This window comes from Microtus pennsylvanicus, chromosome 2 (genome assembly GCF_037038515.1).
Source record: "Microtus pennsylvanicus isolate mMicPen1 chromosome 2, mMicPen1.hap1, whole genome shotgun sequence".
NCBI lineage: Eukaryota > Metazoa > Chordata > Mammalia > Rodentia > Cricetidae > Microtus > Microtus pennsylvanicus.
Window position 1 is genome coordinate 65,292,816 of NC_134580.1, and position 14,327 is coordinate 65,307,142.

The window sequence follows — 14,327 nt, forward strand, 5'->3', positions numbered from 1 at the left end:
CATATTAAAAGAACTAGTATCCAAGTATGTAAAGTTCCTACAAATTAATGGGACAGAGCCCAATAAAAAGACATGCAACTGGTTCATAACCAAAGTCAAACCCTTCCACATCACTCTTCACGAGGAAAGTGCAAAGTATACTAGCACACCACTGCATACCCCTAGAATGCTAAAATCTAACAGAGTGACAGCACCAAACCCTGGTGAACTATGAGACAACCAGTCCTTCACCCATCTGTAGTTACCAGAGCAAACTGGACCTGAACCGACCTCTTTGGAAAACTGGCTAGCACTGGGCAAGTCAGACTTCACCCAGTGAGCAACGGTTCCAGTCAATAGTATCTACCCATTGCAAATACAAACACATATCTAAAAACAAAACCTGGTTTATGGCTTAAGGATGCTCAGAGCAGCTGAAGAAAAAATAATATATATAGTACATATGTACTCATATACACACACACAGCATCCCCCAAACTAGAAACTGTTCAATCCAGTGAACAAATAAGGTGTATTAGTAGAACATCATGAAGCAACAAACACAGACCACTCATACATTCCAACAGGAGGAGGTGCCGAGCTACGCTAAGGGAAAGGAACAGAATACAAGTGCATACAGTAAAATCTGTGCAAAGTGACCGGCTCCCCGTCGGTGGCAGGCTGAGCTGGGACCAGGTAGAAAAGAGGAAAAGAAAACTCTAAAACCTTCTTTAGTCAGACAGGAACATACATTTGCCACTGAACCGTACAAGGAACAACCTGATCTCACTGTACGCGGATGGCCATTTCATAAAAAACAAAGCAAAAACCCTAATAGCTGAATCAAAGTTTTATTTCTGGAAACCTTTGATAGTCAAGGCAAAACCACGACTTCTTAAAGGTTTAACGGGGCGGGGGGAGGGCCAGCTAGCTCTTGAGCTGAAACCAAGGACCATGTATAAGCCGCAAGCTCTTAACCTCCGTTTTCACCAGGAATGTTTAAGTTTAGCTTAGGGAGCACACTACGTAGTATGCAGGACCTAGTTAGTAAACAGCAGGATAAGAAACAGCAATTAGAAAACACGCAGAAAACGATCATTTCACCTGGCACGGTCTACCGCAGGCTCTCATCTGAACCCATCCACTCTTAGTCTTTCCCAGAAAACTCTCCTTTCTCACGCCGAGAGAAATGGGTGTTGTGGAAGGAGGGGGAGGGCCGGTTTTTCCTTAGGCCTTATACCCCCACCCACCTCAGCCTTTTAAAATGGAAATCAAGGTTTTAGAAAACCAAATTATATTTAAAGCTATACAGGAACTCAACTACTGAAGAAATATTCAATAGTCTTGTGAAATAAAGATGTTTGCAGAAACATGGTGAGTACTTCACCCTTGTTTCCTGTCTACTTGGAAGCTATCTTGCAAAAGGCCTCATTTCCAAGCGCACACACCCCACAAAGGGCAGGTTCCTACGGGAGAGGAAGCCTGAGGAGATCTCGGCTTTTATCACCAATGCCGCCTGGCTGGACGACTGCCAACTGCAGGGCTCAAGTAGATTTATCTCTCCTGGAGATCATGTAGTACATTTGCCTAATGCAATGCCCTAGATTTTACAAATTGCATCCACCGATGATGCACTTGCAAGCCTGCAGATTTGAACTCTTCCAAGGAAGACCCAGACATCTGCAGACGACTGTCTGCCCTGGCCATCCGCAAAAAGCACTGCTTGAGACTGCTTACTCCAAATCTGATTTTAAATTTCTGCGAATTCCTTGGCTTTCAGAAAACTCGGGGTTGAGCCAATGCACTAATGTTCAATCTGCATTCACACTACACAGTCAGAACCCACACATATCAACGATCTTTGGAAAGCTTTTAAGGCTAAAAATTTCTATTATGTGGCCACAATGAGTCCAACTAAAGGAAATCTGAGACTATAAATAGCACAATAGCATCACCAGGAGGGGAATGAGTGCTTTGCTTAAAATGGCACAAGGCAGTTTATAATTCGATATACTACATATTTCTTAAGCTATCAAATATTAAATACGAGCCACCAAAAGAAAAAAGACGATTCGTGCTGAGGGAGATAAGAATGCATTCTCATAAAAAAGTTATATATGCCACATAACTATCACTTTTTAAGGCACTTCTTCGTCTTGCAGCGTTATTCACTGCAAAGGAGCTCGGATCTAACTCCCAAAAATGATGTCACAAAACCCCAAACGCAGAGTAATCGACTCAAGGCTGGTGCAGTCCGGGGCTGCCAACTATCAGTTAAGGGTAGCGCCATAGTGCAAGAATCCATCAGGCTGCCCACGAGAATCGCCGCTTGTTTTCTATACAAATGAGACCTTAAAAGCGCCAACCTGAAAAGCCATTTTAAAAACTGCATTTGCCCGCCGTGCCGGCTTAGAGGGATCACCTGTCCACGGGCAGGAACCTGAGTGGGTGTAAGATGGCTTCTCCAGGCCGACTGGGACGCAGTAACACGACGGCGCCTTCCCGGTGTAAAGGCTTTAAAACAAGTATGTGCGGGAAAACCCACTCAAGAGGGGCGAGAACTTCCCAACCGTTTCTGCTGGGACGCGAACTCACGGAGCAGCCGCACCGGGGTGGACCCGCCCGCCGCGCACCCCCAGGACCGCGCTCCCTCCCCCTGCCCCCGCGCCCCTCCCCACACCCCCGCCACTGCAGCTCGGCTCTCCCCGAGAATTAACTTTCTAATAATACAACTTTAGGCGGATGATCGCGGGCGGCACCCCAGGCCGAGGCCGACCTGGAAGCGACTTAGCGGCGCCGGCTGCGCAGCGCGCGGGATGGGTGCCCCCTCATCGCCCGGCCGCGCTCACCAGGTACCAGACGCCCAGCAGGATAGTGCCGGTGCGGACATGGCAGCACAGGCAGCAGCTGTGCGAGTAGAACCGCGTCCAAGGCGCGACCATATTCATCGCTCCGACGCGCGCACAAGTTTGCGAGAGCGTCGTCCGCGTCGGTCCCGGCTCCGCTAGCCCGGTCGCCCGCTCCTGGACCTCTTCCCCCGCACGCTCCGACGCCCCGGCCCGCTCGCCCCGGCCCTTGGCTCCGCGCTGCCCAGAGAGCTCCGAGTGGCGGCTGCGGCGGGACACTGAGCTCCAAGACCGCGGCGACGCGAGGGGGCGGGGGAGGCGAGGCCTGGGTCACGTGGCCTGCCTGGGCTCGTGATGTCACCGCGGGCTCCAGCCAGCTGCGGGCGCCGGGCACGCTGCGCAAATAGTTGCGGGGTTGCTGGACCCTCAGGGAGTCTCCAGGGGTTTCCTTCGGCCATGGGTGCAACTTTGCTTGGGATTCGGATTCGTTTCGACTGTGTTTGTCTCCAATCTAGCTTGCAGATAATCGGTGAATGCCGTGCTGGGACCGTAGTTATCTTACCAACTGGAGGAAGGGAAACGCGTGGCATGTATGATTCCAGTCAACTGCGGTACTTTGAACCACTGCGGAACCCGCTGAGAGCAATTTGTCTCAGCTTCCCAGCTCAATTACTCTGGTAGCAATCTTTTCCCAGAAAATAGGATGTGTGTCAAGGGCATCCTCACTGTGCTTCGGTAGCATTTTTAATAATGACTGAAGCTCTAAAGAAACAATTACTGCCGGGAGATCTTTGCAAGACCCAACACACAGCGTTGAAGAGCCCAGAGGATGGGGGTGGGGGTTACTTCCTTCCAGCTCGTGTTTTGTCTTGAAGGCTCGCATCCAAGGTTTAGCCTCTGACCACAGTGATAGCTAAGAATCTCGGATAAATGAGATTAAAAGTCCGTGTGAAAGTTTTATTTCAAACTTGGAACAAGAAATAAAACGGGTTCGATTTAAATTTAAGTACATGTCAACTAAGATTGGTTAGTTTCACAAAGACATGCACCTACCACGCTCTTGGTTTATAGTTTAAACGTAGGTTCTATCTATCCCCAGGGTTACCAAATGCAGGTCCCTGAGCGGAGCTATTACTGTGGGAGGACTTGGAAAAGCTCAGTATTTGTTACTTTTCTTTACTACATTAGAGATAATTTTCTCTTTGGAATCTTTACGAGCTAGGGATTTACTCTCCTGGCAGAGTGTTATCTTAGCTTGCAAGAAGTTATGAGTTTCGGCCTCAGGGTTGCAAAAAAAAAAAAAGTATATAATTGTGTCCGCAGCCACTTGTAACTGGAAAAGCATTAGTGCTCAAAAAGGGAACGGAAATATAAGATGGGGAATAGTGCATTGAAAGATGCTGACTGTTCACAGCCTTGGTAAACTGTCATAGTTACTGCTCTCTTCCCGCCAGAATTTCAGATTTTTTTAAGCAAATGACACATCAATTCAAATAAACTTTATATTTCAGAAAATTTACTATTCAGGATATGAAGTCACGTTTGCCAAATTGCTATAGATTTTAAAATATAGAGTAGAAGCTAGCTGGAGAAAGATGTGCACAGGGGAAGCTTAGTAAACCAAACCTCTACAGTGTCTTTGGGATGATCTTACTGGAATACAATAGAACTGAGAGAGGCAAGGTGGTGTACACCTTTTATCCCAGCACTTCGGAGGCAGGAGGCAGAGGCAGGTACATCTCTGCGAGTTTGAGGCCAGCCTGGTCTTCATGGTAAGTTCCAGGATAGCCAAAAACAAACAACAACAAAAAGGACTGAGGCTTCCCCAGAAACTTGGAGACAGCCGGGTTACTCCCTTTTCTTTTTTGTCTGGGACTTTCTGAGGGACCATGTTGGCTTCAGTTCAGAACAGGGGTCACGTTGTGAAGTTACCACTCCCTATAGGATTAGTTTCCAGTTCTAGTTAAGAATAACTTTCTGGCCAGGGATACACAGAGAAACCCTGTCTCAAAAAACTGAAGAAAAAAATAAAAGAAGTACCTGATGTGTCCTGCAAAATATGTTTTTGAATCTACACTGAATTATGACATATGACTCCCCACCTATGTGATGTATATTCTAGCATGTTCATTCTATAGAATTCTTTTGTGTTTGTTTGTTTGTTTTTTGAGAAGGGGTTTCTCTGTGTAAGAGCACTGGCTGTCCAGGAACTCACTTTGTAGACCAGGATGGCCTCAAACTCAGAGATCCACCTGCTCTGCTTCCCGAGTGCTGGATTAAAGGCATGTGCCTCAATACTGCCACCACTACCTGGCTGAAATTCTTGCTTTTTCATTGTAATTTTTCTAACCGCCCATGATCTCACCCCTGTAAACACACCAGCAGCTACTTGTGTTGTGTTTGGTTTTGTTGCTGTTTGTTTGTTTGCTTTATTAACCTTGTGGGTTTTCCCCCCATAAAAGGACCTTAAAAAGCTATCCCGACCGTGTTCTCTCAATCCCAGTCTAGGGTGAGACAGCAGACTGGCCAGTGCCTGAGCACCTTAAAATATACAGCTTGTTATAACAGGTCACTTGTGGAAGTGGCTTTCTCCTTGTATCTGGGAGTAACCATCCTTGGAGCCCAGGGCAGGTGCCATTTCACAGCAAGAAATAGCCACTAATAGCTGAGGAGGAACACAGAGAAATAAACACGAAAGGACATAAAGCAGGCAAGGCACTTGTGTGTATTGAACACTGCATATCTTGGAAATCCACATCAAAGCCTTGGGGAGATCATGGAGGGCTTCCCAGAGGTGCTGAAGTCACAGCAGTTGTTAGGGTCAGAACCTGGTCTCTAGCAGCCCTGACAAGCAAGGTCTGACCACCAGTCTGCAATAGGACAATTACATTGGCAAATACTAATGAGAAACATAAAAAGGAGATTCATTCAGTGTGGCATTGGGAAGAGGGACAAAGAGGTCCAGTGGCACCCCCAAATCCACCTTTGGGGGCCTGAATGAAGGTTAGGTTTAAGCAGAAGGCCAGTGCAGTGTGAATAAGCAGGCAAGCTGGCACCTTACCCATCATGGTCTCTGCTCTGTCTCCTGCAAAGTGGCCTGACAAGTTGTATGAGCTCTTTCTCTAGAAGACAAGTTCCTCCTCCGACTGGCACCAGTTTCAAGCCTCTTCCTTCCCCCAGCACGAGATTCCTGGGGAAATTCCAGTTTGAAAGGGACCATTGTTTCATAGTCTGATAAGCCAAGAGACACAAGCGTCTCTTTAGAATGCACTAATTCCTGCCAGGACAGCGACAGTGACCTGTAGGTTAAGTTGCAATTGTCCTGAGGAAGAGACTAAAGAACCAGGATGGGAGATGGAGATGCCAGGGCCACAGCTGGCAAGCCTATGGCTGTAGAAACACCTAACTCAAAATTTGGGGTCCAAAGGCAGAGGGCGCAAAGTCCAGAGAGGAGAAGGATGTTGCAAGGTGGTTGGCAACCACCATGGCCAGCAGAATAACAATCTCCAGTCCATGGGACTTAGCAGCCAGTGTTAGCTCTCAAACTTTGAGACAAGCGGTGGTGGCACACGCCTTTAATCCCAGCACTCAGGAGGCAGAGGCAGGCAGTTCACAGCCAACCTGTTATGCCCAAATCCACAATGCCCAGCAAAAGCCAACAAGGAAACCAAGAGTCCCGTATGTAAAAGCAAAAAGTCTTTATTTTAATCAAATTTGCAAACTCGGTCTCTCCCATGTCCAACATATTGAAATATCCGAAGAGCCCTGAGCTTAATTAGAATTGGGTTTTTATAGTAGTAAAGGTGGGGGTGAGGAGTTTCTGAGGTTCAGGACCCCTGATTGGCTGACATTTGTCTAGGGTTGTCTTGGTGAATGTGTGCTGGCAGGTGATCCTATCTACAGGTTGCAATGTTAGGCATTTCCTTTGGATGGTCTCTTCTTGGGCGGTGGTTGGGTCCTGTAACCAGGTATTGCCTCGGGGTAAACTATTTAGACTTAGGCCTCTTATTAAATTTTAATATTACCACCTCTGGCAGGTGATAATGGTTGGAAATAAAGAACTTCCTTTGGGTGACCTGTCCATACTTAGCTTATCATAGCTGGCCCCCACAGTCTACAGAGTGAGTTATAGGACAACCAGGGCTACACAGAAAAACCTGTCTGGGGTATGTGTTGGGGGGCTGGGGGAGATGGAACACCAATAGAATGTGATCTTGCCCCAGTCAGGGTCAGGACTGTGAGGCACTCCAGACTGAGCTGCAGCCAACATGAACGCATCAAATTGATGTACCCTCAGAGGCCTCGTGATTAATCACAGAGTCATTAAAGCACATATTGGGGGTTTGGTCATCACTGGATTGGAGGCTGAGAGACAAAGTGCAGGAGATGCAATCCCTGCCTCCGAGGGGAAAAATAACGAGAGATATGAAGATGGGAGATGCAGTCATTAGTGGCAGGTCATGTGACTAGCAATAAAACAACAGATCCTGATTAATAGTGATGTTAATATGCACTCTGTACAATCCATCAGTGTCCAAAGATTTGGATTGCGATCAGCTATAGTTGTACTGGTCAGAGTCCAGTCAGGAAAACAGAAACCTTTCTAGGTATTTCAGACAGAGAATGTAACACAGGGACTTGATACCTGACACACTGAAAATTCCCAGCTCCCTTTTACAGTCGGCTAAGACCCTTCTCCAACTGTCTTTTTCAAAGATGATTTTCTCTTTTAATGAACATTGCACCTGCATGCCAGAGAAGGGTTTAGGATCCCATTATAGATGGTTGTGGTGGCTGGTGGGAATTGAACTCAGGACCTCTGGAAGAGCAGCCAGGGCTCCTAATCTCTGGGCCATCTCTCCAACCCACCAACTGCTTTTCTTATCAGGCTCTCAGTTTAGGAGTTAGCAATGTGACTACACCCAAGATCAGACTAGTTCCTCCCATGCATAATATTGGGGGATAATGATGACTGCTCCGTTCTTGAATGCAGAGAATTATTTAAAATTCCCAGCCCCTCAGAAGCCAAGGGACTGGCTTATTCCCCCAGCTTGCTCTACAGAAGGCATGCACACCCACATACATCCCAGCACGCGGAGGGAGTTCCCAGAGAAGAGGTCAAGGTTCAGGGAGAGAAAGACAGCTGTTTTATTGCAGTCGGAAAGGAAAGTTGTTGTAAGGTGGTGGGAGGTGGTGGCGCAGGCCTTAAATCTGAGCAGAGGCAGGTGGATCTCTGTAAATTCAAGGTCAGCGTGGTCTTCAGAGTGGGAAACCCTGTCTTGAAGAAACAAAAACAAACAAACAAAAAAGAAAGTGAGAGAGGAAAGAGAGAGAGAGAGAGAGAGAGAGAGAGAGAGAGAGAGAGAGAAGAGAGAGAGAGGGAGAGGAAAGAAAGAAAGAAAGAAAGAAAGAAAGAAAGAAAGAAAGAAAGAAAGAGGGAGGGAGGGAGGGAGGGGGGGGAGGGAGGAAGGAAGGAAGGAAGGAAGGAAGGAAGGAAGGAAGGAAGGAAGGAAGAAAGATAGATTAGTTCCTGGGTTTTGTCATGTAGACACCCTGCAATGACCCTCTCTGGATGGTGAGACAGACATCTCAGTAGCTCTGAGTTTGCAGTGTGGATTGTCTCTTCTAGAGACTGGCAGTCTTTGTTAAGCAGGCATGGCTCACCACGGGTCACTCTGTCTGAGTCTGCTGATTCAAGAATGTAGTTCTCTATGGTGGTGTCAGGATGACCTAACATAGATTACAGCTGGTCTTGATTATGAACAGAACTCTTCTGGTTCTGTTTGAGGCAGTAAGGCCTTGTGCTGAGCTAATGCCTGAGGCCAAAGCAACTTTGTTTAAAGGTTAGAGTAGCTTGGCTCAGTTATTCATCCCATAATAGTAGCCACAACAAGAACATAAAATTCATACTACGGTGTGGATGAACCCGGAAAGCATTATGCTGAAAGAAATATGCAGATATAAGAGAATGAGTATTTCTGGCAGGAAATACCTCAGTAAAGATGGCAGGACATGGTCACCTGACCTGGCTTTCAGTTAAAATGGCAGTGAAGTCACCTGACATCAGTCAAAATGGCAGCAGTTACATGTTGTATGGAAAAGCTACAGTTTTTGAGCTGCAGGGGTTTTAAGCAAAATAATGAGAGACCTAGAGGTGTGATCCGCCCTGAAGCCGCAGCAGGGAACAAAGGCTGGAATTGAAAATAGCTGCCAATATTGTCAGCAGCAGTGTCAGGGACAGTTTGAGGAAAAGCAGAGCCAATGGGACACCAGCAGAGCATGGTTTGAGGGTTTATACCTTAGCTGAAAACCTGTGAAAAACACCGCAGGGCCTATATAAGAGCGTCCTCTCTCCATAGGCGGGGTGTGAGACAGCAGCCAACACCGCAGGGCCTGTAGAAGAGCGTCCTCTCTCCATAGGTGGGGTGTGAGACAGCAGCAGACACCACAGGGCAGATAGAAGAGTGTCCTCTCTCCATAGGTGAGGTGTGAGACAGCAGCAGACACCACAGGGCAGATAGAAGAGTGTCCTCTCTCCATAGGTGGGGTGTGAGACAGCAGCAGACACCACAGGGCCTGTAGAAGAGCCTCTTCTCTCCATAGGTGAGGTGTGAGACAGCAGCCAACACCACAGGGCCTGTAGAAGAGTGTCCTCTCTCCATAGGTGGGGTGTGAGACAGCAGCCAACACCACAGGGCCTGTAGAAGAGCGCCAGTACCCAACTGCAGAATTAGGAGCCTTTATGTGCTTAATGGGGTCATGAAATTTCACAGATGGAAGAAGGCGTTTGGAGTCACTTCAACTAGTCAATTTACACTCTAAGGCTTAGAGAGGCCAAGCAACCGGTCGAGGGGCTCACAGCTAATCCATGACACCACTAGAGTTTGACCCTATACCACCTCACCTCCGAAAACTGGTAAAGAAGGGAGGCTTGGTGAGGGAGAACACTGGTCCCAAGCACAGTGCAGCTTTCAGAGGAGTGAGAATAGCAATCCTACCGTATCACAAGTGGTGCCTAAAAATGGAGCTGGGTGGTCTCGTGTTTGTTTGTGACTGTTCCCTTTCTGCAGTGGTTGGAGACCTTCAAAAGTCCAGAAATGCATGGTCTCTGTGCCCTGAGACCATGGCCTCTAATTGTGACTGAAGACCAGATGTTGCCTGCAGCCATGGCCTTGACCACCAGGGGCTTCTTGCTAGTCTGAGCTGGTTCTGGGGCAGTAGGATTGTGAGGCCAGGAAGCCTGTGTGTGCATCGGTGTGTCAGTCTGGGCCACACAGGCAGCCTCCTGCACCCGGACTGCTGTTTGCTTTGTTTTTTATCGTCTAGAGCAGGTGCTGTCATCCGCTGTAATTTAAATAGCAAGCAGAAACAAAGAATGCATTTAAGTCCTGCTTCCCTATTGAAAGGGAAGTTTAGGTTAGATTATATTAAACAAATCCTTGGGAAGTTTTTGCAAGGGAATTTTTGTCTAGTTAGTCAACCATTTCAGATCACATGATGTAATTCCTATACCACGTTCCTAGCCACACAGGATTTAGCACACTCCGGAGAGGAACTTTGAAATGGGGCTGATGTCATTTTGTTCAAGATGTTTATTTTAGCATCCTTTCCAGTTTTACCCATGAGGAGGGAATCACAAATTGCTCTTTTAAAAACCGAACTGTGCTAACATTTGGAATCCATTCTGATCTAAACAAATGACTGGAAAAAAAATAAACAAAATGGGGAGAAGAGGCAAATCCTCCATGCAGAAAAATTCCAAATAGTTTCGGTAGCTCCTCCACCAGGAGGACGTGGTGCAGCCCCCACTGTGCTATGCCCAGTGACTGCCTTCAGGAGAGCACAGAGTGGGAGAGAATGCCTTCCACGGAGGAACCGGTCCTGTCGGTTAGCTTTTCCTCAGAAGGAGCCACCTCAGGTAACCAACTGAAAAAGAGAAAGGTTTGCTTTTGCTCACTCCTTTAAAGGTTTCGGTCCCTGATTAAGTGGCTGTTTCTTTGGGCCATGGTGGGGAACAGCTGTTGTGGAGGAATAAAACCACTCCGCTCACAGTCTGGAGGTGAAAGACAGGAAGAGAAAGGGGTTCAAATCCCCGTACCGCCCTTTGGAGGGTAGTAACCACACTGACCTAAGGTCACACAAGATCCCACTTCTCCAAAGTCTTGCCTCGACCACAACCAAACTTTTACCTCAGGGACTGTTGAGGGAACGTTCTAGATCCAAGCCATAGAACCTGCTATTTTTTTCTGAAAGTAGTCTTATACCGCATAATGTTTTGCCTAACTGTGCCTCCCATGCAATGGTGGCTCCCAAACTTGTAATAGAGATGAAAATTCCTACAGCCAGGCACAAATGGAGCCTTTGTAAGGTGGTCCAGCTGCTGCTGTAAATGAGCCCACCACACTGCAGGTGGCAACCTCACCGTTTCCTGATCCCGTGCAGGGTTCCTGCTGCCTAGGCAGTTTCTCAGAGCCTGGTCTCCTGCTTTGGCTCCCGTCGAGGAGAACTGGCTGAGCTCCCCAGGCTTCTGGTCACCTGTTGGCCTGAGGCAGGCACTGCCATTGCAGAGACAGTGCTTCTTGGATATCCCCTACTGTGCATAGGAAGGAAAGCGATGAGCCACGTTTAGCCTGGTGAGATGCGGTAGATCTGGACCTCAGATTCTATCTGCAATCCTGAGTAAGTTATGTTCCTCCCACTCTGTGAATCCATCTCCCCGAGCTGGTTCTGGTTGGTTCCAGGTGTGTCTGAGCACATCAGGGGAATCCCAGTGAAGGTCAGAACTGGGCTCTTCAAGGGGCTGCACAAGCCCCAAAACCTAGGGACCCAAACAGGTACCCAAAACCTAGGAGGCCCGATCTTGGACGTGAATTCCACATCCCTCTGGTCACATAGTTTATGTCAGGAGGTCACCGTTCCTGACCTTGGCTCCTCGTCCTGTCTTCTGAATGGAAGAAGTTTGTATCCCTTGGACAGACGCCTGCATGAGCCTAAATGCTGCAGAGGGCCAGAGATCATGGCCTCTGCAGGAGCTCCTCGGAAGGAAAACTGGGAGTCTGCGTGTAACCTAACTTGTGGGGGCTCAGGATGGCTGCTCAGCCTGCTACATGCAGGTTCTACCTCACCTTGTCCCTGCAGAGGACCCCAAGGTGACCCCACTCCTGCCTGTGAGCCAGGTCTAGGCCCACAGAGGCCAGAACACAGTCCTGGTTCCCACTCCTCAGTTAGGCTGGATTTTCCGCTGATGTAGTCATGGAAATACATTATGGTTATTTATTTGTTCTGTCTCAGACATACACAGTGTTTGTTGTTATTTTCTGTTGAAACCAGTAGCTGTAGAACCAACTAAACCAGCTTCAAGGCATTCATAAAAAAGCACCTAGGATGTGAGGCCCAGGGTGGCGTGGACAGTCCCTGGCTAGGCACTGACTATTTGACTTTCACTGCCTTAAAAGCAAAGGACATAGAAACTTGAGGCTTCCTAGTGATGTGAGTCACTTTTGAAGGACTCCCTTTCCTTCTTGACAGCACCTTTTGTGAGAACCGAGGAAGCCAAAGGAAGCCACAGACAACTTGAAAGCATGCATTCTTTGCCCTAGGATGTAGGCCTGCTCAGAAAGATACACCCCTTTGTAGCTGTGAATTCCCAAGAAGGGAAATACCTCAGCCTTGGGGAGAACATGACATAAAAAGCCCCAAAGAGGGATAGTTTTACTCATTTTAAAATGCTGTTACAATTGGTGCCTGCCTTCCTACCGTGCCTCCAAGGCCAACCACAGGCTGTTCAATTTGCAGTGAGAGAATGCTGCTTATCTTAATTTTTCTTTGGTTTTGTGATTTTGATGTTATTTGTTCTTGTTATTTTTCATACTTTGCTAAGGCTATTCACTGTTTACATTGACTGCCCTTTTACAGAAGCCCTTTGAGAAAAAGTTATTTTATGAACTCTTCACACTTAAACCCAACTTCTCCTCCTCCTTCTCCTCCTCTTTTTTGGTTTTTCAAGACAGGGTTTCTCTGTGTAAGAATTCTGGCTATCATAGAACTCGCTTTGGCTGGCTGGCCTCGAGCTTACTGAGATTCACCTGCCTCTGCCTCTCAATCATACACTAGTATCACTTACTGTCAGGACATCGCGTCTAGGACAAGGTACATCTTATGAAATGCAGAATTGAGAGGACCCTCCTAGGGCCTAGGTGTGGGGTAAGGAATCCTTGATAGCAAGAAAGACCTCCAGCTAAGCAGCGTTGGGAGGATGCTCCAGAGCAGGCGCAGAGCAGGCGCAGAGCAGTGCACGGAGCCTGCCTGAAGCAGAGGACGCATGCTTCTGGAGGAGAGCATGCCCGTGCAAGCCTGGGGCATGAGAGAGACCATTGAAGCTGTCTTTGACCACAGCAGACCTCAGAGAATATGGAGGAAGGATTTCCTCCAGGCGACTGTTTTAAACTGCAGAGCTCCCGGGAGTGGAATCAGCTTCTGAAACTCGAGGTGAGTCAGAGGGTTCAAGTGTAGAGAAAGAAACTCAAACAGGTGCTGACAAACCCAGGCTTTTACAAGCTCGGGAGCCAGAGAAACACTGTAGAGGCTTTGGTTACTCTCTGCCATAAGTCCCCTTCTCCTTCTGAGCTGACCCTGACACAGAAGAGCCAACTGTGGACACACTGGAAACAAGACCAGACTTGGTTTGAGCCGCACTCCCAAGTTACCAGCATATTGAATGTGTCTCCTTGCCTGTCTTCTCGGCATCTGGAAGGAGCCTGGGGTCACCTATGTCTTACTATGCTCAGCATAGTATTTGGCTGGTTTGCTAAATTCCACCAGATGGGTACATTGACCTGGCTTCTTCTGCTGGAATTTGTGTAGGTAGATAATGTTTTGTATCAGCTTTTCCCAGGCTAAACAGTCCTTAATGCCCAGGTGGACTGAGTCCCCTCCTTTGCTCTCCTAGATAGCTAAATATCCCAGGTGGGTTTGTTTGTTTGTTTTTCATTTTCCTGAGACAGAGTTTCTCTGTGTAAGTCCTGGCTATCCTGGATGGAACTCCCTTTGTAGTCTAGTCTGGCCTCGAACTCAGAGATCTGCCTGCCTCTGCCTCCCAAGTGCTGGGATTAAAGGGGAGGCTCCACGGAAGCTTTAAGTCCTCTAACCTCCAACATCCCCCCACCCCCTGCCTCCAACCTCCACAGTGCCCTCCCTCCATGGACTCCATTTGTTGAACACATAATTCACTAAGACAATCATTCATCTTGGGGGGTGGTGGAGAGAATGTATATTTATTAATGTATGTTTATCAGAGGACATAAACGTTGAGGCACAACTTAGGAAACCCCATGGTTGAGGTGATCGGGTGGCGAGATGGCTCACTGGGTAAAGGTACTTGCTGCCAGACCTACACACCCAGAGTTCCTTCCCTGGGACCCACAGGGTAAAGAGAAAAACCTCCCCCCAAAGTGTGCTCTGGTCTTCATGTGTGTGTGCATGTGCACCCTCACACCCACCAAA

At 47.8% G+C, this 14,327-nt stretch overlaps 1 protein-coding gene across 1 annotated transcript in view; it reads right to left on the reverse strand.

The window, feature by feature from the left end:
- Laptm4b (lysosomal protein transmembrane 4 beta) overlaps positions 1–3,112 on the reverse strand; it is a 57,988-nt gene extending 54,876 nt beyond the window's left edge. Inside the window, exon 1 of the mRNA XM_075961227.1 lies at positions 2,829–3,112. Within this exon, the coding sequence (XP_075817342.1) occupies positions 2,829–2,927 (99 nt within the window). The 5' untranslated portion in view covers positions 2,928–3,112. The remainder of the gene's footprint in view (positions 1–2,828) is intronic.
- Positions 3,113–14,327: the final 11,215 nt, after the last annotated feature.